Source organism: Zootoca vivipara, chromosome 17 (assembly GCF_963506605.1).
Source record: "Zootoca vivipara chromosome 17, rZooViv1.1, whole genome shotgun sequence".
NCBI classification, from domain to species: domain Eukaryota; kingdom Metazoa; phylum Chordata; class Lepidosauria; order Squamata; family Lacertidae; genus Zootoca; species Zootoca vivipara.
The window spans coordinates 20,209,414-20,233,880 of NC_083292.1; the positions used below are offsets into that span (position 1 = coordinate 20,209,414).

At 44.6% G+C, this 24,467-nt stretch overlaps 2 protein-coding genes and 1 long non-coding RNA gene across 4 annotated transcripts in view; 1 reads left to right on the forward strand and 2 right to left on the reverse strand.

Annotated features, from left to right (window-relative positions):
- Positions 1-9,070, reverse strand: part of HSPB8 (heat shock protein family B (small) member 8) — a 29,289-nt gene extending 20,219 nt beyond the window's left edge. Inside the window, exon 1 of the mRNA XM_035098141.2 lies at positions 8,796-9,070. The gene's annotated coding sequence lies outside the window, so the exon portion shown is untranslated. The remainder of the gene's footprint in view (positions 1-8,795) is intronic.
- Positions 1-24,467, forward strand: part of LOC118075824 (uncharacterized) — a 43,873-nt gene that overhangs the window by 3,450 nt on the left and 15,956 nt on the right. Inside the window, exons 2-3 of one of the 2 annotated variants that reach the window (XR_004691447.2) lie at positions 14,603-14,715; positions 19,367-19,424. This is a non-coding gene — a long non-coding RNA (uncharacterized LOC118075824). Of the gene's footprint in view, positions 1-14,602; positions 14,716-19,366; positions 19,425-24,467 lie in introns of those variants that run through there. The other variant, XR_004691448.2, reaches the window with a different exon arrangement.
- The window catches only part of SRRM4 (serine/arginine repetitive matrix 4), a 123,577-nt gene continuing 119,834 nt past the window's right edge, over positions 20,725-24,467 (reverse strand). Inside the window, 2 exon segments of the mRNA XM_035098140.2 lie at positions 20,725-21,017; positions 23,973-24,119. Of these exon segments, the coding sequence (XP_034954031.2) occupies positions 20,741-21,017; positions 23,973-24,119 (424 nt within the window). The 3' untranslated portion in view covers positions 20,725-20,740.

Below are 24,467 nucleotides of genomic sequence, written 5' to 3' on the forward strand. Positions count from 1 at the left end.
ACCCCGCCCCCCGGTTTAAGCCTCCCTGATCTCCTTGGATGAAGAAAGCAAAATGAGCCCTCTAAATAAATAAAGCTTTCCAGATAGTAGATTAAAAAGCTAGACGTCAGCTTTCTCGGAGGCTTAGTCAGGGCAGCAGGCCACACCCGCATCCTAACCCAGCATAGCACATTCAGCTTTGTCAAGAAGGATAAAATGTGTGTGTGTGTGACATCAAACAGTGGCAGTAGCCTGCAGGAGTTACCCGCAAGCCACCTCTCAACAGGAGCAGTCTTGCCTACGCAGCTTCAACATCATATCCTCAGTAATATCTTTTAAAAGCCCATGACAATATGCCTTAACCCACCATTGGTTCCGGGCGAACGGGGTGAAGAGTTCAGAAAGCTTGTCTCAGGTTTAGGAATGTCTATTTATGGCAGCGAGTGCCAAGGCTGTTTTTAAAGCACTGCTTTTAAAAGTTGGCAACCTTATTTGCAGGCAATAGCCTGCTTCTTAGGGTCGAATCATGTTGCCTGATGTTGAACCAGACCAGACTATGATTGGCATCAGGAGGGATTCCTATCACCGGTCACCCGAGAGCTCTTCTTAACTAGAAATGTGGAGGATTAAAACCTTAGATTTTCTCCATGGATGAGATGAACTAAATGCACGGGGTTACAATAAACAGGGTGGATTTGATTTGAATCACTGTTTTTTTACAGAAAGACTCATTCTTGCGGGTATAATCTTAATATTTACAACCAGAGGAAGGCTTTGGAATAATAAATTTTCAGAGTAGTTTTTACAGTTATATCAATTTTTTTTATTTGATTATACTATTAGAAATACATAGACCAATAATTATGAAATTATTGTGAGGTTTAATAAGTTAACTGTTTATATTTGGGCAACTTTTCTGCTGTACTTTTATTGGAAGGAGAAAAATAATCATTTCCTTAATGACAATTCAAACAATTTATTTAACTAAAATAATAACATTATAGCAAATGTATCTATGTTTGTTAACTGATGTGGTTAAACAATTAAAAAAAACCAAAAACTTAGACTGAGTTTTAGCACATATGAAAAACTTAAAACAAATCCTTATTTCCTGATGAATAGCCTTTGGACTATAATGTAACTTAAATAGAAAACTATCTTTAGAATGATTTTTCCTCCAAAAACATTTTATTTTAAAAACCCGATTTAAAAAAAATAAATCAGATTTAAATAAAAAATCTGATTTAAATAAAAGAATCTGATTTTTTAAAAAATCATTAATTTTTATCCACCCTGGCAATAAAGGCACTTGATATTATAGAAAAATAGGGGAGGGGCTCACTTAGAACAAAATATTGCGGTGTGGAGTGTTTTAAACTGTTTTTTAAATTGTGTTTTAAATGTTGTAACCCGCCGTGTGACATTAGGGTGAAGGGCAGATAAATAATAATAATGAGTTAAAAGGGCCTGACCCTCTTTTTGGATCGTTTTAGGATTCTCCTCATTCCGGAAACTAGTGTTTACCCCCGGCAGAGCTATAATTCCTGGCACCAAGAAACAAACTTCAGTTTCCAGAATTCTTAGTTTTAAGTGTATGGTGTATAGGCAGCCTAGGACAGAATACTGAAACTGTAGAAGCTAAGTGTCTTTACTTAAGGTCTATACAAACTGCTTGCCTTCAACGAACTATGCGTTCCGGTTTGAGCAGTTTAGAAAGCAGATTATGTCTCGCCACATGTGCGAAATTGACTGAGCCTGAGTCAGCACCCAAAGGGAGCGTCCTACTGTCAGTAGGTGTTGACAGCCGGTATCTAAGGAAAGTCTGGACCTGGTGGAGTAACTGGGAAGGATGAACCTTCAGGGTAAGCTGGTTTTTCGAGGTACCGTACTTCTGCACAATCTCAAGATTTCCCCAAGCCTGCTGGTGCTCCCATCTTGTGCCTGGATGCTGTGTTTTTGACAACATAAACAACAGCTCTCGTAGCTCCAGCACTGGAAATAGAGGGAATTTAGTCTGATTGGAAGGGACCCAGGTGGCGCTGTGTTAAACCACAGAGTCTAGGGCTTGCTGATCAGAAGGTCGGCGGTTCGAATCCCCGTGACGGGGTGAGCTCCCGTTGCTCGGTCCCAGCTCCTGCCAACCTAGCAGTTTGAAAGCACATCAAAGTGCAAGTAGATAAATAGGTACCGCTCCGGCAGGAAGGTGAAGGGCATTTCCATGCGCTGCTCTGGTTCGCCAGAAGCAGCTTTGTCATGCTGGCCACATGACCCGGAAGCTGCCTGCGGACAAACGCCGGCTCCCTTGGCCTATAGAGTGCGATGAGCACCACAACCCCAGAGTCGGACACAACTGGACCTGATGGTCAGGGGCCCCTTTAGTCTGATAGGGCTCTGAAGTAAGCAACTGTATATTCTAGCCTAAAACTGTAGTCAAATCCATACCACATACAGTGGTACCTTGGTTCTCAAACTTAATCCGTTCCGGAAGTCCGTTCCAAAAAACAAAGCGTTCCAAAACCAAGGTGCGCTTTCCCATAGAAAATAATGCAAAATGGATTCATCCGTTCTAGACTTTAAAGAACAACCCCTAAAACAGCAATTTAAACATGAATTTTACTATCCAACGAGACCATTGATCCATAAAATGAAAGCAATAAACAATGTACTGCAGTCACACAATCAATCAATAAGTAGCTGAACTGGGTTCCACACAGTCACAAAAAAACAAAACAAAAATAGACGCAAAATAAATAGCAAAAACAGACAGACCTCAGTGTAACACTCAAAACGGGAAGTGTGGCACTCAAAACGGAAGCGTAACACTTGAAACGGAGCACGTTCGGCTTCTGAAAAAAGTTCGCAAACCAGAACACTTACTTCCGGGGTTTGCAGTGTTAGGGTTCCAAGTTGTTTGAGTACCAAGGCATTTGAGAACCAAGGTACCACTGTATTTTAAGCACACAGTTCCCTCTGCCCCAAGAATGCTGGGATACTTCCCTTAACAAACTGCGGCTCCCAGGATTCTTTGGGGGAAACCGTGCACTTTAAATTTATGTTGTGGATGCAACCCGTTGTAATGAAAGTTCAGAAGCTGCTGCCAGTCAGTGTAGACAATATTGAGCTATATGGGCCAGTGGCCTGACACAGTATAAAGCAGCCTCCTATGAGAGGGAAATTAGCTCTGTGACAGAGCATATGATTTATATTCAGGTGGTCCCAGGCTCTATCCCTGGCGTCTCCGGGTAGGGCTGGGGCAGAACCTCACCTGAAACCCTGAAGAGCTGCTGCCGGTCAGTGTAGACATAATGGAGCTAAATGGACCAATGGTCTGACTTGGCATATGACAGTTTATTTACTTAATTATTTCAGGTTTATATATATAGATATATATAAAATAAATAAATCACCAAACCACTTTTTTAAAAAAGCATCATGGTGGTATACAGCATTCCCTACTATTCTTAACTTTATTTTGCTAGCGGTGTGTGTGTGTACCGAGACTGAGAGAACAGCTTACATGTAAATCTTGTTGAAGGGTGGGGTATAATAAATACCTAAAGTTGGGAGGCTCTAGAAGACATCGGTCACAGACGATAAAAGGAAATACCATTCCTGACTCAGTTGAGTTTAACAAGATCTCAGTCGTTCGACCACCCCTGGAGACTTAAGGCATGCATACCTGTCATCCACAGTCTGAATCCAATCTGCCTAACATTACATCACATGTGAGATAATTACTGTTTATAAAGGGGAACTAGGCACTCCCAATTGGGCCTGAGGCCTAAAAAGAGGCAGCATCGAATTCCTCTGTGAACTCAAAACTCAGCCATTCCATTCTGCACTCTGCAAAGTAGTTGAGGACGCAAATTTTAATCTTGGTTTTTAATCCTCTTTTATTTCATAAAATTTATACACCCCTTGATTGTAGAGTGCTCAGTCCCTGTATATTCCAAATGAACTGGCTGTTCCATCTCAAAAGGTTGGTGATGGAACTGAAGCCTTTTGCTGTTGCCTAGCGACCGCAGGGCACCCTCCCAAACCTCTTAGGGCTGGCCTGGAAGAGAATGGGATATGTTTCTCGCTGCTGTTGCTAGGCAACCACCAGTGTTTCCCTGTCCCCTGAATCCACAACACAGCTGGCTAGGAACAAGGGCCAAAAAGTGACCTGTGATGCAGGAGGTCTGCAATCATATCCCCTGACATTTTTAATTTTTTTTACTTCCTCTAAAGCAGCCAGATTTTGACTGGGGATAAGTTCCATTGTAAGACCATGACCTCAGCTAACCACTTAAAAGTGCCCTCATCAGCACCCCCAAAGAATAGGCTAGGTTGCAAGAGCCATCCCTAAGGAACGATGCCCTCCGGGCTAATGGGTGGGCATTCCCTCCAACCGGCCCTGTCCTAGCCCAGGCATCCCCAGACTCAGCCCTCCAGATGTTTTGGGACTACAACTCCCATCATCCCTAGCTAACAGGACCAGTGGTCAGGGATGATGGGAATTGTAGTCCCAAAAACATCTGGAGGGCCAGGTTTGGGGGTGCCTGTCTTAGCCGCTAGAAAGAAGAACAGTAGCCCTGGACATGGGAGTGAGTGACCTAGAAGCAGGCCGGGAGCTGGAGACACAAGAGACCTGCTTGCTCTGCCCTGGATCCAGAGCTGTGACTAATGGAGAAGCAAGATCTGTTGGGGTGTTCATGCTGTGAGCCCCTCCATCTTATGCCCAGGTGGTAAAGGTAAATAAAGGGACCCCTGACCATTAGGTCCAGTCGTGACCAACTCTGGGGTTGCGGCGCTCATCTCGCGTTATTGGCCGAGGGAGCCAGCGTACAGCTTCCAGCTCATGTGGCCAGCATGACTAAGCCGCTTCTGGCGAACCAGAGCAGCGCATGGAAACACCGTTTACCTTCCTGCTGGAGCGGTGCCTATTTATCTACTTGCACTTTGACGTGCTTTCGAACTGCTACGTTGGCAGGAGCTGGGACCAAGCAGCAAGAGTTGGGACCGAGCAACGGGAGCTCACCCCGTCGCGGGGATTCGAACCGCCGACCTTCTGATCAGCAAGTCCTAGGCTCTGTAGTTTCACCCACAGTGCCACCCGTGTCCCACATGCCCAGGTGGTATATATGTGTAAATAAAACTATATATCCTAAAGACACCACAGTCTCCAACGAAGCAGTATTTTTTCTGTTGTGAGACTAATTATAGCACTTTTTCCTCTCTCTCTTTTTTTGCTGGGGGATAGGGCAGTGGGAGATTTACTTTAGGAGGATGGAGACATGAGAATGGGCTTTTTCTGCAGTGTAATGCTCTCCCCAGGGAGGTTGACGGTGCCTTCATGATATACCCTTAGGTACCAGGTGAAAGGGACATGGGTGGTGGATGTGGTCTAAACCACAGAGCCTAGGGCTTGCCGATCAGAAGGTCGGCGGTTCGAATCCCCACGATGGGGTGCGCTCCCGTTGCTCGGTCCCAGCTCCTGACAACCTAGCAGTTCAAAAGCACATCAAAGTGCAAGTAGATAAATAGGTAGGAAGGTAAAGGGCGTTTCCGTGCGCTACTCTGGGCACGCAAGAGCCATGATCAGAGTTCAAGGGCACTCGTGACATAAATCAATAAAAATACATAGCAAGCTAAGGTCTTGTGTTTGGTAGCTATCCAGCTCAGACATGAAACATAGCAAGGAAGAATCATAAAGTTGGATGGGACTACCAGGGGCCATCTAGTTCAACCCCCCCCCCTTTGCTAGATATCCTAACACTCTTTGCCTCCTTAGCAAATCTCCATCTGGCACTTAACGCCACACCTCATTATCCCATTGAGAGTCGCTCAGCAAATCGCCTGTATGGCAAAGCCACACGGATGGAGACGCCCGCCTGCCCTGCCCTTCCCCTCGGCAGGAATGAAACAAGAAGTTTCCTCCCATCCGCTCTTCTCTCCATTTTGGTTTGTTGCCTTCTTTCCTTTGACAGGTGGCCACTCTGGTTGCCCCTCCCTCCTTCCCCTGTCAAGGCCGTTGCCAGTTTTTTGAGAGGGACCTGGGCAAAGTGCCCTCCCCCTGGCGTGATTATCTTCCTTGAACCCAGTGCTTCTGGGACCTGCCTCGGATATGTATGTCATGGCCCAGAGGCGTAAGGGTAAGGGATGGCGGTAGAAATTTCATGCAGTTTGCATTTAAGCCCTACCTATTTTGTACAGACAAACTAAAACAGCTACCCTTCAAAAATTTGCACTTTTTAGGAGTTTGCGACACAGTTCTCTAGCCAAGAAGTATGTACAAAAATGCCTATACTAGGGTAGTCTCCATAAAAATGCAGACGACATACAATAATGCATTATATCAGGGGAGATTGCTTTGCAAAAAAAATATGTTCCTTAAGAGCCACTGCCTACAAAAATGTGTATACAGTCATACCTCGGTTTAAGTACGCTTTGGTTTGAGTACTTTCAGTTTAAGTACTCCGCGGACCCATCTGGAATGGATTAATCCACTTTCCATTAGTTTCAATGGGAAAGTTCGCTTCAGGTTAAATACGCTTCAGGTTAAGTACAGACTTCCAGAACCAATTACACTCATACTTCGGGTTAAGTACGCTTCAGGTTGAGTACTCTGCAAACCCGTCTGGAACGGATTAATCCACTTTCCATTACTTTCAATGGGAAAGTTCGCTTCAGGTTAAGTACGCTTCAGGTTAAGTACAGACTTCTGGAACCAATTGTGTACTTAAACCGAGGTACCACTGTATTTGGATGAATTCATACTAAAATGCTGATGAATTTTCTTTTTTGTTAAAAAAGGCTAACTGATGTGGAGATGTAGTGGCCTGAACTGAAGATTGGATAAATGTGTAGGGTTGCCAGACTCAATAGAGGACAGGACTTCTGTGCCTTTAATTGCCCTGCTCTCTTTTGAGTCTGAAAACCTTAAAGAGAAACCAGCAGAGCCTTTGCTTGAAAATTAAACAAAGGGTCTGCTGGTTTCTCTTTAAAGTTTCCAGACTCAAAAGAGAGCAGGGCAATTAAAGGCACCGAAGTCCTGTCCTCTATTGAGTCTGGCAACCCTAGAAATGAGAAACAGAAAACGGAAACTGACAGATATCTCACCCATCTTTCATCTGGGATAAAGAAGATGGTGGTTGCAGCCACGTGGCCTAGCACTTTATTTCATGATTTATTAGTTTAACAATATGCATATACTGCTTTATTGTGTGGGTGGGTGGGGGAGAGAGAACCTCTTCTTCTCAATGGCAGGAAAACCATGGTTACATGGTTAGAGAGCTATACCATGAGCCCGGGTTTGGACAACATGCGAATCCAAACTACAACCGTATCTGTACTGCACCTTTAAAGCAGTATCACACCACTTTAAACAGCTGTGGCTTCCCTCAAAGAATCTTGGGAAGTGTAGTTTGTAAAGGTTGCCGAGAGTTGCTAGGAGACTCCCTATTCCCCTCATAGAGCTACTGTTCTCAGAGTGGTTTAACAGTCAATTCCTCTTCCCAGGGGATTGAGGGGGAAAGGGGTCTCTAACAACTCAGCATTTTTGAGGTGCCTTTGGGGGGAAGCCATGACTGTTTAAAGGGGGTATTATCCTGTGTTTCTGGGGATCAATATTGCAATCCTATACACAGTACAGTTATGTGGGAATAGGCCCCACTGATGCTATAAGACATACTTCTGGGCATCACGCACAGGAATCATGTGCTGCAAGGTTAAATTATTATTTCATCATCAAAACCTCAGACAGGGCCTACGGCTTTAATCAGCATGGTAAATGTGGAGAGCAAGGCTTATCTGAACCAAGACACCAACATATAAAGGAGAAAGTCATGAGGGAAGATTTGTTAACAGGCTTACATCTAAATTCAGAAACCTGTGAAATAACATTCCAGTTTCAGACGATACTCTTCTACTAACATGAAACCTGCTGCACCTGAATTTATTGGCAAGTTTGATTTAACTAATCTGGGACTCGGTTGAGACCAGGGTTGTCTCTACTGCTAACACTGTTACGGCCAGTCAGTATGGAACATTTGCTCCGATTTATTTCCCAATCAGCCTTTTGTCCATCAGTTTCAATGCATTCCTAACCACACTTTTTCAAAAATTGAGTATGTCATGCCACGGCGACAAAGCTCTTCATGCCTTTTAATTGCACCAACCAAAAGTTGCAGTATATGTACTCTTGAATCCCTCCTGCAAAAATACTGACAGTCTGGAGGCATTGTGCGTTCTCACCAATAACAGCTGTTGTGAAAGGTCACCGCAATAAACTAGGAGATATTTGAGCTTCACATAAACATGCCTCTTATCTCTGGCATTTCTTAACCCACTTTCTCTCTCACACACACACAGGTGTTGAGAGAGAATCTGCCAACCAGAAACAGCACTTCAGAGAGAAAGAGTCTTGTGGGGCCTTAAAGACTTCGTTTTCCGGTGCACAAAAGCTCGTGCTAGAAGAATATAGTTGTTAACCATTAAGAATATAGTTGTTAACCTTTGTTGCTATCGTTGCAGCAGACCCAACACTGCAAAACCCACCCCAGGAAAGTCTAAAACTTGGTGAATCCGATGCCCAATGTTTACTGTGGCACAATAAACCTTTAAAGTAGCACGTGATGCTCTGTTTATCTGTGTGGTTTGCTCTCCCAGGCTAAATCCCACCAGAACGGGAGGTCTGAAATGCATGCAGGAGATCTAATCTCTGAGACCTCCACATATGCAGTTTGAAAGCATGACCCCTCCCATAGCTCAAAGCATCAAGTCTTCCTCCCCCCCTCCCCGGCTTCCTTTGGGCGAGCAAGCTAGCAGTCTCTTACCCACAGAAGACTCTGTCTGGAAACGTCTCCAAAGGATGCCGGGCAGTGCCCAGTCACTGAACAAGGCTCTGGGGTGTTCCCTTCCCAACTGAGCAATGGCGCCTTCAGTGCTGAATCAGACGAGCACCAGTCACTTCTCCTACTCCTCTTGACAGTTCAGCAATGCAGATAGAAAAAGCTTTCAGCTGTGTCCCTGGCTTCCCTGGGCAAGCGGCCACACAGCAAAGCGGTGTTCTGGCACTGGGCAGAGGTGGAGCGAGGCAATGCGCCAGGAGAGGCCCTACTAGGAAAAGGAGCTTGGGGGTTGTTAGTTTTATTTTTGCTTGGCTTTTTCCCCCAGCAGAGATGGCCCTGGCTCAAAGCCCAGCACTCTCTCCGGAAGGCCTGCGATTTTTGCCCAGTCGCTTCTGACCCTGAGACTTGGAGGCCGGAGCGAGGAACTGCATTTAACTCCACCCAACCTTCATCAGCTGGAAACTGCTGATAGCAATTGGGCTTTTATTGGATGGAGGGGGAAAGAAGGGATCAAAGATACAAACGCAGGCTGGGTGGCTGCAGGCTGTTTTTCAATTAACCCTCTGGGAAGAAGAAGGAAAAAAAGGCCTTGAAATACCTATTGGCCGAAATGCATTTCCTGGAAATAAAAGCCACATTTTCCCCACACCTGCACCCTTTCCAGGATCTTGAGACGCCTTCTCTTTCATTTTGGTGTCCTGGATTTGAGCCAGCTGCCAAAATAAAGGAGTGAAATGAGAAATGAACCATGCTTTCAATTTCGTTTCTCTCTCTTGTTTCCCTCCCCCACCAGTCTTAAATTCATTTCTGCATCTATTTGTGGTTGGAAAAGAAGAAACCCTCATTTCACCTAATATTTTGGGCTCCTTTCTTTGGGAGAAAGGACAGGATATAAATTCAATAAATAAATAAATAATGCACACGTTTTTATACACAGCTTTAATACTGTACACACGTTTTTGCAAGTGATTTTCCCTAATGAAAAGGATCTTTTTGTATGTTACTTTACTAATGCATGCCTTTTCAATAGATTTGTTTTTGTATAAACATTGTCTGCAAAACATTGTCTGCAAAATTTGCCGCACTGTGAACGTTGAAGGGCAGCTGTGTTTAGATTCACACACACTGGTCTGAAAAGTGTGAATTTGTCTCTCATTAAAATGCAAGCAAAAACGGCATCTCTCCCCCCCCCCATCCCTGGGCCAGATCACTATTCCTGGGCCTTTTAAAAAACGCCATGCCTCACATTACCTCCCTCTTTTTCTGCTGTGATCAGTGTTGCCATTATTTTGTATTACCTTGGATCCCAAATGCCTTGGTACTTGGACGTTTTGGCTTCCGAACGCCGCAGACCCGGAAGTGAGTGTTCCGGTTTGCGAATGTTCTTTGGAACCCGAACATCCGACGTGGCCAAGGATGCTGGGAGTTGTTGTTGTTGTTGACATCTGTTTGTCTCGAGATGTTGGACTGTGAGGATGAAATGAAGCTGCTGCATTAGCACTGAAGTGACCGCTCCGCAGTGCAAGCCTGGGCAGTGTGTATTGAGGTCCTGGGCTTCCCAGATGACAAGACCCCCCCCCCCGGGCCTCACTGATGTGGTCCAAAGAAAAGCAGAGCAAGATGTTTGGCACCAGCTTGGCTGCAGGAGTAGCTGGAAGGAGGCGTACAAGGCACCATTCAGCTGTCTTAAGGACTCAACTCCAGATTTTTTTTAAGGCTTTACTCCTTAACCTTTTCTTCTCCTGAAGGTATCCTGCAAGGCAGCAGTGGTTTCGGATCAGAGTTTTCCTTCTTCTAAATCAGGCATCCCCAAACTGCGGCCCTCCAGATGTTTTGGCCTACAACTCCCATGATCCCTAGCTAACAGGACCAGTGGTCGGGGATGATGGGAATTGTAGTCCAAAACATCTGGAGGGCCAAAGATTGGGGATGCCTGTTCTAAATGGAACCTGGGCTACCTTCCCAGGTTGATGATACCCACCTGCCCCCTTTGTATTTGTAGTCCAACAATACCTGGAGAGTCAAAGGTTAGCTACCAATGCCCTGTGGTAGGGATGGAAGGTTATGCCAATTTCACTTATCTTAGTTTCTCATTTCCCCAAATTTAAACTCAGTTCTTCACATTTTGCAACAATTTGAGGGTTGCTTTTTTAAAATCCTCATGAACATTCACCAGCAAATTTATTGCAAATTTCTCCTAACGTATACATTTTTAATATGCAGTTCTGACTAATGTGCCTTCTGACTAATACATGGCATTTTGCAGGTAATTTTCAGTAATATTTTAATGCACCTTTCCCCTAATCTGATCTATGCATTTTTAGAAACAATTGATGTGAGAACTGCATTGCAACATTTCAGATAAGCCTGAATTTTCAAGGATAGCTGTGTCTTACTTTGCATTTTGTTTCGGAAGGTAGGGATTTGATAGATTTCACTTTAAACATGTATTGAATCAGATTTCTCTTCCACCCCTAGCCCTTGGTGTGAAAAACAGAATTGCAGCATGGGAAGAAAACCCTGGGCGGGGCTAGGAGGAACAGAAGCTATGCAAGGAAAGGGCAAATATTGTAAAGGGGTTGTTACAATATATATAGAAAAACTGGTTCAAGGTTGCTTTAGCTTCAGATGCAGCTAGAACAGGGTCCCCAAACTACAGCCCCCGGGCCGGATGCGGCCCAATCGACCTTCCAATCCGGCCCGCGACGACCCCCGCCGCCCGCTGCCGCCGCCCGCTCTCACGGCGCGCGGCGCAGCGACGATCTAAAAAATAGGCAAAAAATCGCCGAAAATCCTTTGTGCGCATGCGTATGGGCCTCTCCCGACCCGGAAGAGGTCATTTCTGGTGCACTTCCGGGTCGGGGGAGGCCCATACGCATGCGCACAAGCGATTTTCAGCGATTTTTCCCCGCCCGTGTGCGTGTGCGCATGTGCACGGGCGCGCACTCCCCCGCCCTCCGGCCCGCCACCGGCCCGCCACACGGTAAGTCTGGGGACCCCTGAGCTAGAACAAATGTTGTGGTTGCTCGTGTTATGGACGTGTTTATTATACTTATTTTTTTTAAAAAAAAACTGGTGAAACAGGAAGGGAGTTCAGAGAGCAGGGGTCTGATCTTGATGGAGACAATATTAGGAGTTAAGCATACATGGGTAAATTTATATAAGAACAAAATAATGTAAGAAGTGTTAAGTATAGTAATTTAATTCACTGAAATTGTAAATGCTTGTAGGCATTACTCTGTGCTTGAATTTGATTGGTTGGTAACTGAATTCTGGAGAGTTCTCTAGTAGTTCTTATATGATTGGCTAACGGTCACATGAGAGGCATCTAGTGAAGCAGAGACTCCATTTTATGTGAAGCAAGATGACTGTATTTTAGAATCCACTGTGAAGCATGTGACTGTAAATATTTATGCTTCAATTCGTCAATAACTATAGCTTTCTGCAAGTAAAGTTCTTGAATGTTGAAGTCTGGACATTGCTTTAATTTCCAAAGAAGGGTGTCAGTCATGATTTGAGCTTCTTAGCTGTGGTTTCGCTACTCAACAAGAAGAGCCTGCTGGATCAGGCCAATGGCCCATCTAGTCCAGCATCCTGTTCTCACAAGGACCAACCTGCAAGCAGGATTTGAGCATGAGAGCATTCTCCCCTCCTCTGATTTCCAGCAACCAAAGCCGTAAACAGTTGGCAGTTCCAAATGTAGGACCTGTTTATTGCTCTTTGGTTTCGCCACCTATGTAAATCTGACTGAAGAAGACTTGCACTACCATTGATACATGTCCCACCCCCCCACTCATTCACAAGTGATTTTCTACTAGAGCTGCAAAGTGGATTCCAGCATCTTGTTCTCCCAGTGGCCAACCAGTTGCCTGTAGGAAACCTTCAAGCAGGATCAGGGCCGGATTTAGGTTTGATGAGGCTCTAAGCTACTGAAGGTAATGGGGCCCTTTATATGTCCAGCTGCTCTTTGTCAGCAACAAATTGTCGCTGTTTTTTGTGTTGAATATATGCTATATGGTAATTGATGGACCTAATCGGTCTCTAAAGCCATTTGCTCATGTTGTCATGCAACCAGTCCGTGCAGAATGTAGGCATCCTATATATAGAAATGAGCAAGCCAGTGATATTTTAGGGAGCAGGCTAGAAGGCGAGGCCCATGACTTACATCAGAGGAGCCTACACAACACAAAACACTGTTGCTCTATGGGTTTTATTTGCTTTTTATCTTATACTAGCTGGCCAGGCCACGCATTGCTGTGGCTCATCCCTGTGATTCCCCCTAGCCTGTCCCGATCCATGACCTATCCTATCCCCTCCTGCCCCCAACCCACACCCAGGCGAGTCCCCACATCCATTCGGCCTAGTCTGTAAAGGTGAGCCTCCATTTGGCCTAGTCCGTAAAGGCGAGCCTCCATTTGGCCTAGGTAGCTGCAGTACCAGTGTAGCCTCCGATAGAGGGTCAAGGTTTTCTAGCTGTAGTACTAGTTTAGCCGCCACTAGAGGGCGCCGTGTTGCAACCTCTTTTGCCTTCTATTTCCCAGCTTCCCCGGATGTCCACTGGAGGGAGCACTTTTTTGTACAGAAATCCAGGTTTCTACCTGTGCTAGGTGTGTCATCTGGTCAATGTAAGTGGATGGTCCCCCCCCCACATGTGACTCTGATGTTGTGGGCAAATTTGAGGGCAATCGGGCAAGCGATTGTGGAGAAAGATGTGGAATAACAAACACGCACCTTCTACATATATATATATATATATATATATATATATATATATATATATATAATGTATATCCAGTGGTTTTTTCCTTTAATTTTTTTGGGGCCCCCCAAGAGAGTGGGGCCCTAAGCTATAGCTTGTTTAGCTTATACGTAAATCCGCCACTGAGCAGGATCTGAGCACAAGAGCGCTTTCCCCCTCCTGTGTTCTCCAGCAACAGGTATTCAGAAGCATCGCTGCCTCCAGCAGTGGAGGTAGATCAGGGGTCAGCAAACTTTTTCAGCAGGGGGCCAGTCCACTGTCCCTCAGACCTTGTGGGGGGCCACACTATATTTTTTTGGGAGGGGGGAATGAACGAATTCCTATGCCCCACAACAAATTACCCAGAGAAGCATTTTAAATAAAAGGACACATTCTACTCATGTAAAAACACACTGATTCCCAGACTGTCCGCGGGCTGGATTTAGAAGGCGATTGGGCTGGATCCAGCCCCTGGGTCTTAGTTTGCCTACCCATGATGTAAGGCATAGCTATAGTGGCTAATAGCCATTGATAGCTTTTTCCTGCATGAAGCTGTCTACAGTCAAACCTCGGTTTGCGACCGCCTCCGTTTGCGACAGCTTCGGTTTCCAACCACCGTGGACCCGGAAGTGTTTACATCTGGGTTCCGCGGCGCTCGGATGCACAGAAGCGACCTGCGCAGTGTGCGCATGTGCAGAAGCGATCTGTGCAGCGCGCACGTGCGCAGAAGCGCTCTAGCGGTGCTTCGTGCATGCGCAGAAGCGTGCATCGGGGAGCGACCGATTTGGGGAGCGACAGGCTCCGCAGAACGGATTGCGGTTGCAAACCGAGGTAGGACTGTAATTGTCTTTTAAAAGCATCCAAGTTGATGGCCATCGGTTACCAGCCACTGACAGCCTCATTCTCCACAAATTCATCTACGGTAATTTACTGTGATTTCTTGGTGTTGAGGTTGTACAACAATATGCATCCATGCTGATTTGCTTGTAGGGTGTTTCTGCATCTGCATGTTAAAATCATTTCTACATCTGCTTGTCAATTGCTTACTTTCTAGTGCCTTTCCCAATCGCTATCTCCTAAATGCAAGACATCCGTTCGTTTCTAAGTGGATTTGCTATGGCGACGGAAAGCTTCAAGGCCGTTTTATTGCTCAAACCGACATTTCTGGTATGTACTTGAACCCCTTCTGCAAAACAGTGGCATTTTGTGTGGATTAATTTATTTCAGGAACAAAACCAAGCAGTAACGACGGATGAGAATGAAACACAGCAGGATTTTATTATTATTATTATTATTATTATTATTATTATTATTATTATTATTATTATTTGTACATTTGTGTGTGTGTGAAAATTCTTCAGGAAGACTAAAGAATACAGCCATGTCAAAGGTCGTTTAAAAATAATAATTCTGAATTTCAATGAACCAATGTTTTGGAGCGGCTTAGTAGCTGCTTGTCAAAATGTGAGAATGAGAGGGATGTGTTACCTGCTACCCATCACACACAATCCATTCCATAGCTTTGTTCTAAAGGATTTGAATTCATGTCAGGACTGACTCTACCATTAGGTGGAGTGAAGCAGCTGCCTCAGGCGGCAGATTTTGAGGGGCAGGCAGTGGTGACAAGGAGTTGGAAGACAGCCTGCTATGCCCCTTAGGCTAGCCTGCTCCCCTCACAGGAGGGCAAGTAGACAGAATAAAATTCAACTGCCAATTGCGTCGGCTTCTGGATCTGAAATGAAGACCACATCTTGCCTTTTGCCTTGTTCTGCTTCAGTTCAGATGCTTCAGGGAAAAAACCCCTCTATCTCTCCTTCATGAAATGTTCTACTGTGTGTGTTCTTCTTCAGAATACGTAGCCGTCACATGTGAACAGAATTTAAAAGGAAAACACAACCTGGTCTGGGTCTGAAACATTTTAGATTTCTGAGATGTTCAGTTGCTGTTTTCCTTTGTTAGAGAGGAACTAGTGGTTCTCAAAAGGAAATGATTATTATTATTTTTTTGGGGGGGGGAGAAAACCACCCCTCAACAACCGAAAACCCAGTGACAGAATTGTTTTCATTTTTAAAAATCCAAATAAATAAACAAATAAATAAACAATAAATAAATAAATAAATATGTGACACCTGTCTCTCATCATATATACAGTGCATGATAAATTAACAACAACAACAACAATAATACCAGTGGTTTGGCTGGAGACATAAATGAAGTGGTAACATGTAAGGTGGAAGAACAGTTCAGCATTTAGCAGTTAAAGCAGAGAGGGAGGGAGAGAATCAAACCTTTAATGCGGAGACCACAATACTACCCCCCCCCCTACCCCAGGAAACCGCTGTAGCTTCAGGGGCTAGAGCATCTGCTTTGCATGCAGAAGGTCCTGGGTTCAAGTCCTGGCATCTCTAGGTACGGTTAGGAGAAAGACCAATGCCTGATAACCCAGAGAGCTGCTGCCAGTCATTGTAGACCAGAAAGACCATCGGTCTGACTCAGTATAAGGCAGTTTCCTCCATAACCACTGAATTCAGTGGCACTTACTTTTGAGTAAGCAGTTCATGTTTCGGATTGGGCTTTTTGAAATCTCTTGGAATGGAGGTAGCTGTCTTTTGGTGAGATTTCCCCCAAACGTTTTCCCATTCTTTGGATGCAGAGTGGGAAACCAGACTTGGGGGGGGGGGAGTAATTACATGCACAAAATGGGAAATATTTAAAGGTGTTTATTTTAGGGGAGTTTTCTTGGCAGGGATACTGGAATGGCTTGCCAGTTCCTGCTCCAGGTGGATCACGTTTAGTCAAAACTCTCCACTATGACCTGTCCATCTTGGGTGGCCCTGCACAGCATAGCTAGCTCATAGCTTCTCTGAGTTATTCAAGTTCCTTCACCACGACAAGGCAGTGATCCGTGATGTTGGGAAAGATGGAGGGCACTAGGAGAAGGGGACGACAGAGGACGAGATGGCCGGACAGTGTTCTCGAAGCTACGAACATGAGTTTGACCAAACTGCGGGAGGCAGTGCATGACAGGAGTGCCTGGTGTGCTCTGGTCGGACACGACTGAACGACTAAACGACAACAATTTTAGGGGAAGCTGGAGATTTTTGTGAGTGCAGAACAGGAGAACGTATTGGGCAGGGTTGCAATTCCCAGAGTTCCCCAGGGAGAGGGATCAATTGTTACACCACTCTGGGAATTGTAGCTCTGTGAGGGGAAGAGGGATCCTCTAACGCCTTTCAGCCTCCTTAACAAACTATAGTTCCCAATATGATAAAGAAGGCTGATCGCCGAAGAATTGATGCTTTTGAATTATGGTGCTGGAGGAGACTCTTGAGAGTCCCATGGACTGCAAGACGATCAAACCTATCCATTCTTAAGGAAATCAGCCCTGAGTGCTCCCTGGAAGGACAGATTGTGAAGCTGCGGCTCCAATACTTTGGCCACCTCATGAGAAGAGAAGAATCCTTGGAAAAGACCCTGATGTTGGGAAAGATTGAGGGCACTAGGAGAAGGGGATGACAGAGGACGAGATGGTTGGACAGTGTTCTCGAAGCTACGAACATGAGTTTGACCAAACTGCGGGAGGCAGTGCAAGACAGGAGTGCCTGGCGTGCTATGGTCCATGGCAGGCATGTCAAACCTGCGGCCCTCCAGATGTTTTGGCCTACAACTCCCATGATCCCTAGCTAGCAGGACCAGTGGTTGGGGAAGATGGGAATTGTAGTCCAAAACATCTGGAGGGCCGCAGGTTTGACATGCCTGGTCCATGGGGTCACGAAGAGTCGGACATGACTAAACGACTAAACAACAACAACAACGATTTGGGGGGGGGGAGCTACAAAAGTGGTAGCTAGAAGCAAGCTGGTTTAGGGGATAGTCTACGTGGCATGCGTTGTTCTGTCTTCTGGCATCTCAACCCTCCCCCCCCCACGGCCATACTGCTCCTTCCCACACCCGCCATTGGAAGCCTCTGCTTCAGTCTGCCTTATGGTAGGGCCAGTCCCCAATTTGGCACTAAACTCTGTGGAAGTTGCTGCTCATGACAGAGCAGTTGTCCCAAGAAATCCCTGAAATCTGCATGTCCACATTGGCTTCGGGGGGCACACCCTTAAATTTTGTTCTAGGAGGAGCACCACAACTGAATGCTTGGTTTAGCCGGTCACAGTTGTTGAGGGAGTCAAGCAGCCCCCAACCTAGGGTGGGATTGTGGGTAGAGGCAGGGGTATCGCAAGGGGTGTGTGGGGTGTGTGGTATTATGCCGTGGGGGGGGGCGGACGAAATCCCCCCAGGCGGATCTGCGTGGCGGCACTCGCACCCCTGGCAGGCAGATTTTCACGATTGGCGTGATCATTGTTATGAAAATACGCCTGCTGGTCGCGCAAATCCGCCCGGCAATCAGTCTGGCACACCCCGGCCGGCGGCGGTCACATTCCTGGCAGGTGGTTTTTTATGCGATTGGCGGTTGGATTTGCGTGATCTGTGGGAACTTAGGGGTACCCTTAAAAAAGCTCAACCTTTCCTTAAAAAACTCAACAACTTTGGGGCACCCTCCCTAAAACGTTCCCCAAAATTGCAGTGCGGGGTGTGTGTGACAAAAAATGTGCACCTGGTACCACCTGACCTTGCTACGCCTCTGATTGCATGCAGCACTGTTTCTGACTGCTGTGGTTCGTCTTCCATACAAAGCAATGTTCTTTTTCTCCAGGTCCACTGGGGCAAAATTGTGAAACTTGTGATTTAGGTTAACTAACTATGTAAATTGCTTTGCCATTGCAATAGGGCCCAACCCTATTTTGTGATTGTCAGTTGTTTTAAGCTGCTTTTAACGTTGCGTCTCGCCGTCCGCTGTGGTTGAGATTACGTAATTTCTGTAATCTCGTAGATTATGTTGTCATTGCATTATTTTCGTTGTCTCGTAGATTATGTTGTCATTGCATTATTTTCGTGCATTATTTTCATGACTGTAAGTTGATTTAAACTGTTTTTAACGTTGAGTTTCAATTGTTGCAATCCAGTGTGAGACCTTAGGGTAAAGGGCAGGTAATAAATTTAAATAATAATAATAGTAATAATAACAATGGTAATGTTTTTCCACCCATCATTTCAATGCAAAGAAAGCAGAAGGGGGATGTAATCAGCAACATATGATTTGCAGATTGAAACCAATAACAGTGAATCCCAATTGAATGCACTGGATTGATTTCAACTCCAGATATGGGACCAAACACCAGCAATTTCCACTCCTATTTCCATTTTCATCAGAGTTCCCTGACATTCCTATTTAGGGGGAAAGAGCCAGAGGCAGCAAAATATAGTAAAACTGAGCCTGAACGTCACTCGAGGGCCTCTACATCCCTGCATTAAATGAAACAAAACAACCCTAATAATAATAATAATAATAATAATAATAATAATAATAATAATAATAATAATAATAAATACTAATAACTTAGTGCTAAAAAATGGGAATAAATTAAACTTTGATAGCGACAGCAAGTGATTGACATGCAACTCAGCACCAAATCCCAAACGTAATAAATAATTACAGCAATCAATAAATAACAAAGGAACATATATCAGCAAACGGTCGGATTGAGGAAAAAAGAAGGAGCCTTTGCTTGCACGGACTCAAACGCCTGTGGACAGCCCCTCTCTAAGCAGGCACATCTTTCCAGGGTCTGCAACCACCCCTATGGGGTCTGGCAGGAAAGTTTGGGGTGGGTGCAATACAGAGGAGGAGGGGGTTCTTCAGAGATCCCTCCCACCTCCAATAAATAACACGGAACTTCTCTCTGTCTCTCCTTTCTTTGCCTCTATACAGGTTTTACAAAGATGAATGTTGCTACGGGCTGATGGGTGATTAATCATAGAATCGTAGAATCATAGAGTTGGAAGAGACCACAAGGGCCATCCAGTCCAACCCCCTGCCAAGCAGGAAACCCCATCAAAGCATTCTTGACATATGCCTGTCAAGCCTCCGCTTAAAGACCTCCAAAGAAGGAGACTCCACCACACTCCTTGGTAGCAAATTCCACTGCCGAACAGCTCTTGCTGTCAGGAGGTTCTTCCTAATGTTTAGGTGGAATCTTCTTTCTTGTAGTTTGATGTGTAAGCCTTCCTCAGAGTGACTTCACTTATCTATGTTGGAGATGGTATTTCACTTCACTTTACCCCCTCCCTCAAATTCCCTGCATCATTAGCTCAGTGGATTTTAACTCCTCCTCATTAATTTCGGAGGTGGGTTTGAGAATCGTAGGTTGGGGGTGGTCCTGGTTGTGGGGAACCCGTGGCCCTCCAGCTGATGTGGGACTTCAACTCTCCAAAAGAACTTAAAAAGAGCCCAGCCAAAGCCCATCTAGTCCACCATCCTGTTCTCCTGATGGCCAATCAGGCGACCCCATTGGGAAGACCACAGACACCCATGACTTTTGGCCATGTTGGCTTGGAGTTGATGGACGTTGGACTTAACGAGGAAGTTTGACGATCCAGTTTGACGTCCTTGGGAGGCCGGCAACTGGTTTGTCGTCACATGACTGTCACTCTCCGGTGGCAGAAAGCGAGATTTCGGCAGCTGCCTGCGTCAGCCAGGGAAGATTGAGGGTGCAGATCACAAGAGGAAGAAGGGCAAGGAGGACAGAAGCTGAAAGGGATCGATCACAGAATGGTAGAGTCGGGAGGGCCATTCAGGTCCAGCCCCCTGAAATGCAGGATTCTTAATGGATGACATAGTCTACTCCCCCTTAATGGGGAGCAACAGGAACCAGCAACGTGACCTGCTGAATAGTGGAGGAATTTGGGGTGCGGCATCAAAAGCATTTCCTCAACAGGACGGTCCAAAGCTTGCTGTGATACAGGCAAGAGGAGGATACACCCAGTTCTCTTGAGTTCCAAGAGCTGATGGACTGGTGTGAAGCACCCCTGCAGGAGAAACGTGCTAGAGACAGCCCAGGTTTGCACTCGCCGGTCTGCAATGACAAAGGATCAGTTTCATGGCTGGTTTCCCCCCATGGGTTGGTGGGTCAGGTGGAAAAAGAAAGAAAGATGCGTCCCTCTGGGGCGTCCCCCGCAACTTAGGGTTGCTAAACGAGTGATGTCGTTTGCTTCTGGTCAAGAACAGGATGCCTTTCCGGATCTGCCCCTTGAGAAACACATTCCGTTGACTCTGTTGAAGAGGGGACCTCCTGGCCATGGTCCGCTAACGCCGCAAGCTGTCGTAGCTGCCTGCCGACTCGCCGCTCCTGCTGCCGCTTCGCCGGCTGTTCCGTGCCCCTGAGCTGCTGCCACTGCGGCTCCGGTCGCTGCCGCTGCTGCTCCAGCTTCTGCTGCGGCTGGTCCTTTTGCTGGAGTAGCTGCGGCTACTACGGCTGGGGGAGGGGCTGAAGGGGCTGTGCCAGGAGGAATAGCTGCTTATGCTGCTGGGGGATGAGGAAGAGGGGCTGGGGCGGTAGTAGGGGATTGGGCGCTTTCGGGCACTGCGGAGACAAAAGAAACAAAGAGGGAAGCTTTTTTTTATTCCTTCTCTCATTATGCAAGAACTCCCGGACATGCAAAGAAGCCAATGAGAGCAAAAATTTTGTCCAAATTTTGAAAGAAATTTCAAAAAAGAAAATTAAATTTGCAGTTTACATTTATAAATTTGAATCAATTTAGATTGCTTTTAAATGCAAAATCCATTTAGATTATTTTTATAGATTACAGATTATATAATCTATAATATATATATTATATAATAAAATCTATAATATGTAGACCATATAATCTATTATATAGATTATGTAAACTAATCTATTATATATAATAGATTATATTATATTTATATAATTATATTTAAATGCAAAATGCAAAATCAGTTTTAAATTCATGAAGTTTTCATTAAATATAACAACAACAACAAAACCGTTTATTGTGAGGACCATGCCTGTACACAAATATCAACACAACAATAATTAAAAAATGTTAAAATTCATTGCATACTATCCCAACAAAACCTTCATCCCACAAAACAGAAAGAGAAGGAAAACAAGCAACGAGTTAAACAGACGATGAAGGGGTCTTTACTTTATCATCCATAAATCTTTCCCTGGCTTTCATGTCCTACATCACAAAGACCGCTACCACATGGGTAATTTGTGGGTTAGCATCAACTAACAAAAAATTTACTCTATCTTCAGGATTGATTATAGAGTTGGGTATAGTTTGCAGCATCGCGTCTCTAAAGCCCGAGTAAATGGGGCAATAGAGGAGGTAATGTATAAGATCCTCTTTAATTTTCATGAAGCAAGGGCATAAACGGTGTTCTGCTGGGATTTTTGTAAATCTACCGGTCAGGTATACAGTTGGCAATGTTTGAAACCGGGCCATTGTGAAAGCTCTCCGAAGGGTGGGATCAGTGATATCCACCAGGTAGTTGGCACAGATTTTGACTGCCTTTACTCGGGGGAACCAGTAGGAAAACCCAGAATTTTTTTATCTTCGTGGTGTCTAAAAAGGCGTCTTTTTCAAAGATCCATTCCCGAACTTTATCAGGGCTCCACAGTTTGAGAGTATTAAACTCGGGTAGATTGTATCTGGATACAATATCTAATAGTTTTAGATGCCAAATAGTATTATATTGTAAAGATACAAAGGCTTGTTTAGCAAATAAGGTGTTTGAGGCATTTGCGAGGTTGATGAAAAAACGTAGAAATCTTAAGTGGGCCCTGGCAGACACAGAAGGTAATCCTACTTCCACTCTTAAGAAGGCTGCCGGAGTACCTTCTTAAGAGTATCTATCCATTAAATATATAGATTTAAATTAAATATATAGATTTAAATGTGCAGAATCTTCACCCTGACGCTCTTTGTGCGCTCAAAATCTTTGCAACCGAAGTTGATCTCTGGTTCAAATTATGGAATTACAACATCAAGTTTACCGCATGTACGATACTAAAAGAGAATATTATGAAACTTATGTACCATTGGTATTTGACCCCAAAGGACAAAAAATGTTGGAAGTGCAAGGAGGAGGATGGTGATATATATCATATGTGGTGGCAATGTAAAATACAGTGGTACCTCTACTTACGAATAACTCTACTTACGAATGTTTCTACTTACGAACGGAGCTCCATCCGCCATCTTGGATGCGGTTTTCTACTTACGAATTTTTAGATAGGGTTGCTTCGACTTATGAATTTTTTCTCCCAATGCATTTCTATGGGATTCGACCTACAATTTTTTTTTGACTTACGAATGTGCGTTCGGAACGCATTAAATTCGTAAGTAGAGGTACCACTGTAGTTAAGCCTTTTTTGGGAGCTAATTTACAATGAGTTTAAAAGATTGTTAAAATATACATTCCCGAAGAAACCTGAGTTATTTTTGTTGGGCTTAATAGGAAGTGAAATAAGAAAGGAGGATGTAAGAATATTTATGTACGCCATCACAGCAGCTAGAGTGCTCCTGGCGCAGAAATGGAAAACAACTGAGATTCCATCAGTAGAGGATTGGAGAGGTAAAATGGTAGAGTATATAGAACTGGCTAAATTGACCGGGAGGGTAAGAGACCAAAAAGATCAGAAAATCCAGAAAGAATGGGGTAAATTTGTGGAATATCTTAAAACGTACTGCAAAACATCAACAATGCCTATAGTGATCTTGTAACACCTGCATCTGTAATAATAGGGACTATATAGAAGAGGACAAGGTATAGTTAAACAAATAAGAAATGGATTCATAAGAGCGCAAGTAGAAAAATTTGACAAATAAAACCAAAGTTGAGGGAAAGGGGAAGTCGAGTTCGGCAGAACATATGTTGAATATGTTGTAACTTAATGAGATATCCCTAAAAATGTATAATTTGGGATATATATATATGTCTATGTTGTGTTTATGTTGAAATTTTGACTATGTTTATTTGTGAAAAAAACAATAAAAATTATTATGAAAAAAAATCTTTGCAACCTGCAATGGTGCAAAATTCGACGCAAATTTAGTTCAGTGCTGTCAATATATATTTTACTGCATTTCTATCTCACCCTCACAGCAACATTCCGCCCAACATTTCTCTGATGAAAATAGGGATGTCCTGTTTAATAATAATAATAATAATATACCCCGCCCATCTGACTGGGTTGCAACATATATACAGTCCTACCTCAGTTTAAGTATGCCTCGGTTTGAGTATTTTCAGTTTAAGTACTCTGCGGACCCGTCTGGAACGGATTAATCCACTTTCCATTACTTTCAATGGGAAAGTTCGCTTCAGGTTAAGTACGGACTTCCGGAACCAATTGTGTTTGTAGACCGAGGTTGGCAGGAGCTGGGTGTAATTCCCAAGCGGGTGGCAGCTCAGCCCTGACACCCAACCTTTCAAGGTGGTTTGATCACCTTGACAGCAGCTGAGAAGGACAATCTTCTTTTTTACCTCTGGGACAGCCCTAGCTCACCTTGTTATGCGTCGGGCTTCCAGATGGCTGGGGGAATCTCTTCTCCGCTTCCTCATGGGTGAATATGATTGTTTGCGGCGCCGGCGGTCACGGTGCCTGTGAGACTCCTTCCCACTGGACCCATACTTGTGATCTCGTTCACGGTCCCTGAGGAGAAAAAAAGATAATCCCACGGACGATCAACAATGCTTATTTTAGTAATTGCTGGAGATGCAAAGAGGTAGAAGGAATGTTCTTTCATATGTGGTGGACTTGTAAAAGGGTAAAAGAGTATTGGGAAATGATCCATAATGAATTGAAAAAAATGTTTAAAAGTACTTCCCCCCGAAAAACCCAGAATCCTTTCTGTTGGGGATAATTAAGATTGAAATTCCCAGGTGTCAAAAAAGGTTATATATGTACATAGCTGCCAAGTCTCCCGTATTCCCCAGGAAACCCCTGTTTTTCCAGCCGTTTCCCGCTGGCAGCCCGGATTTTTTAAAAAAACCTGTAAAT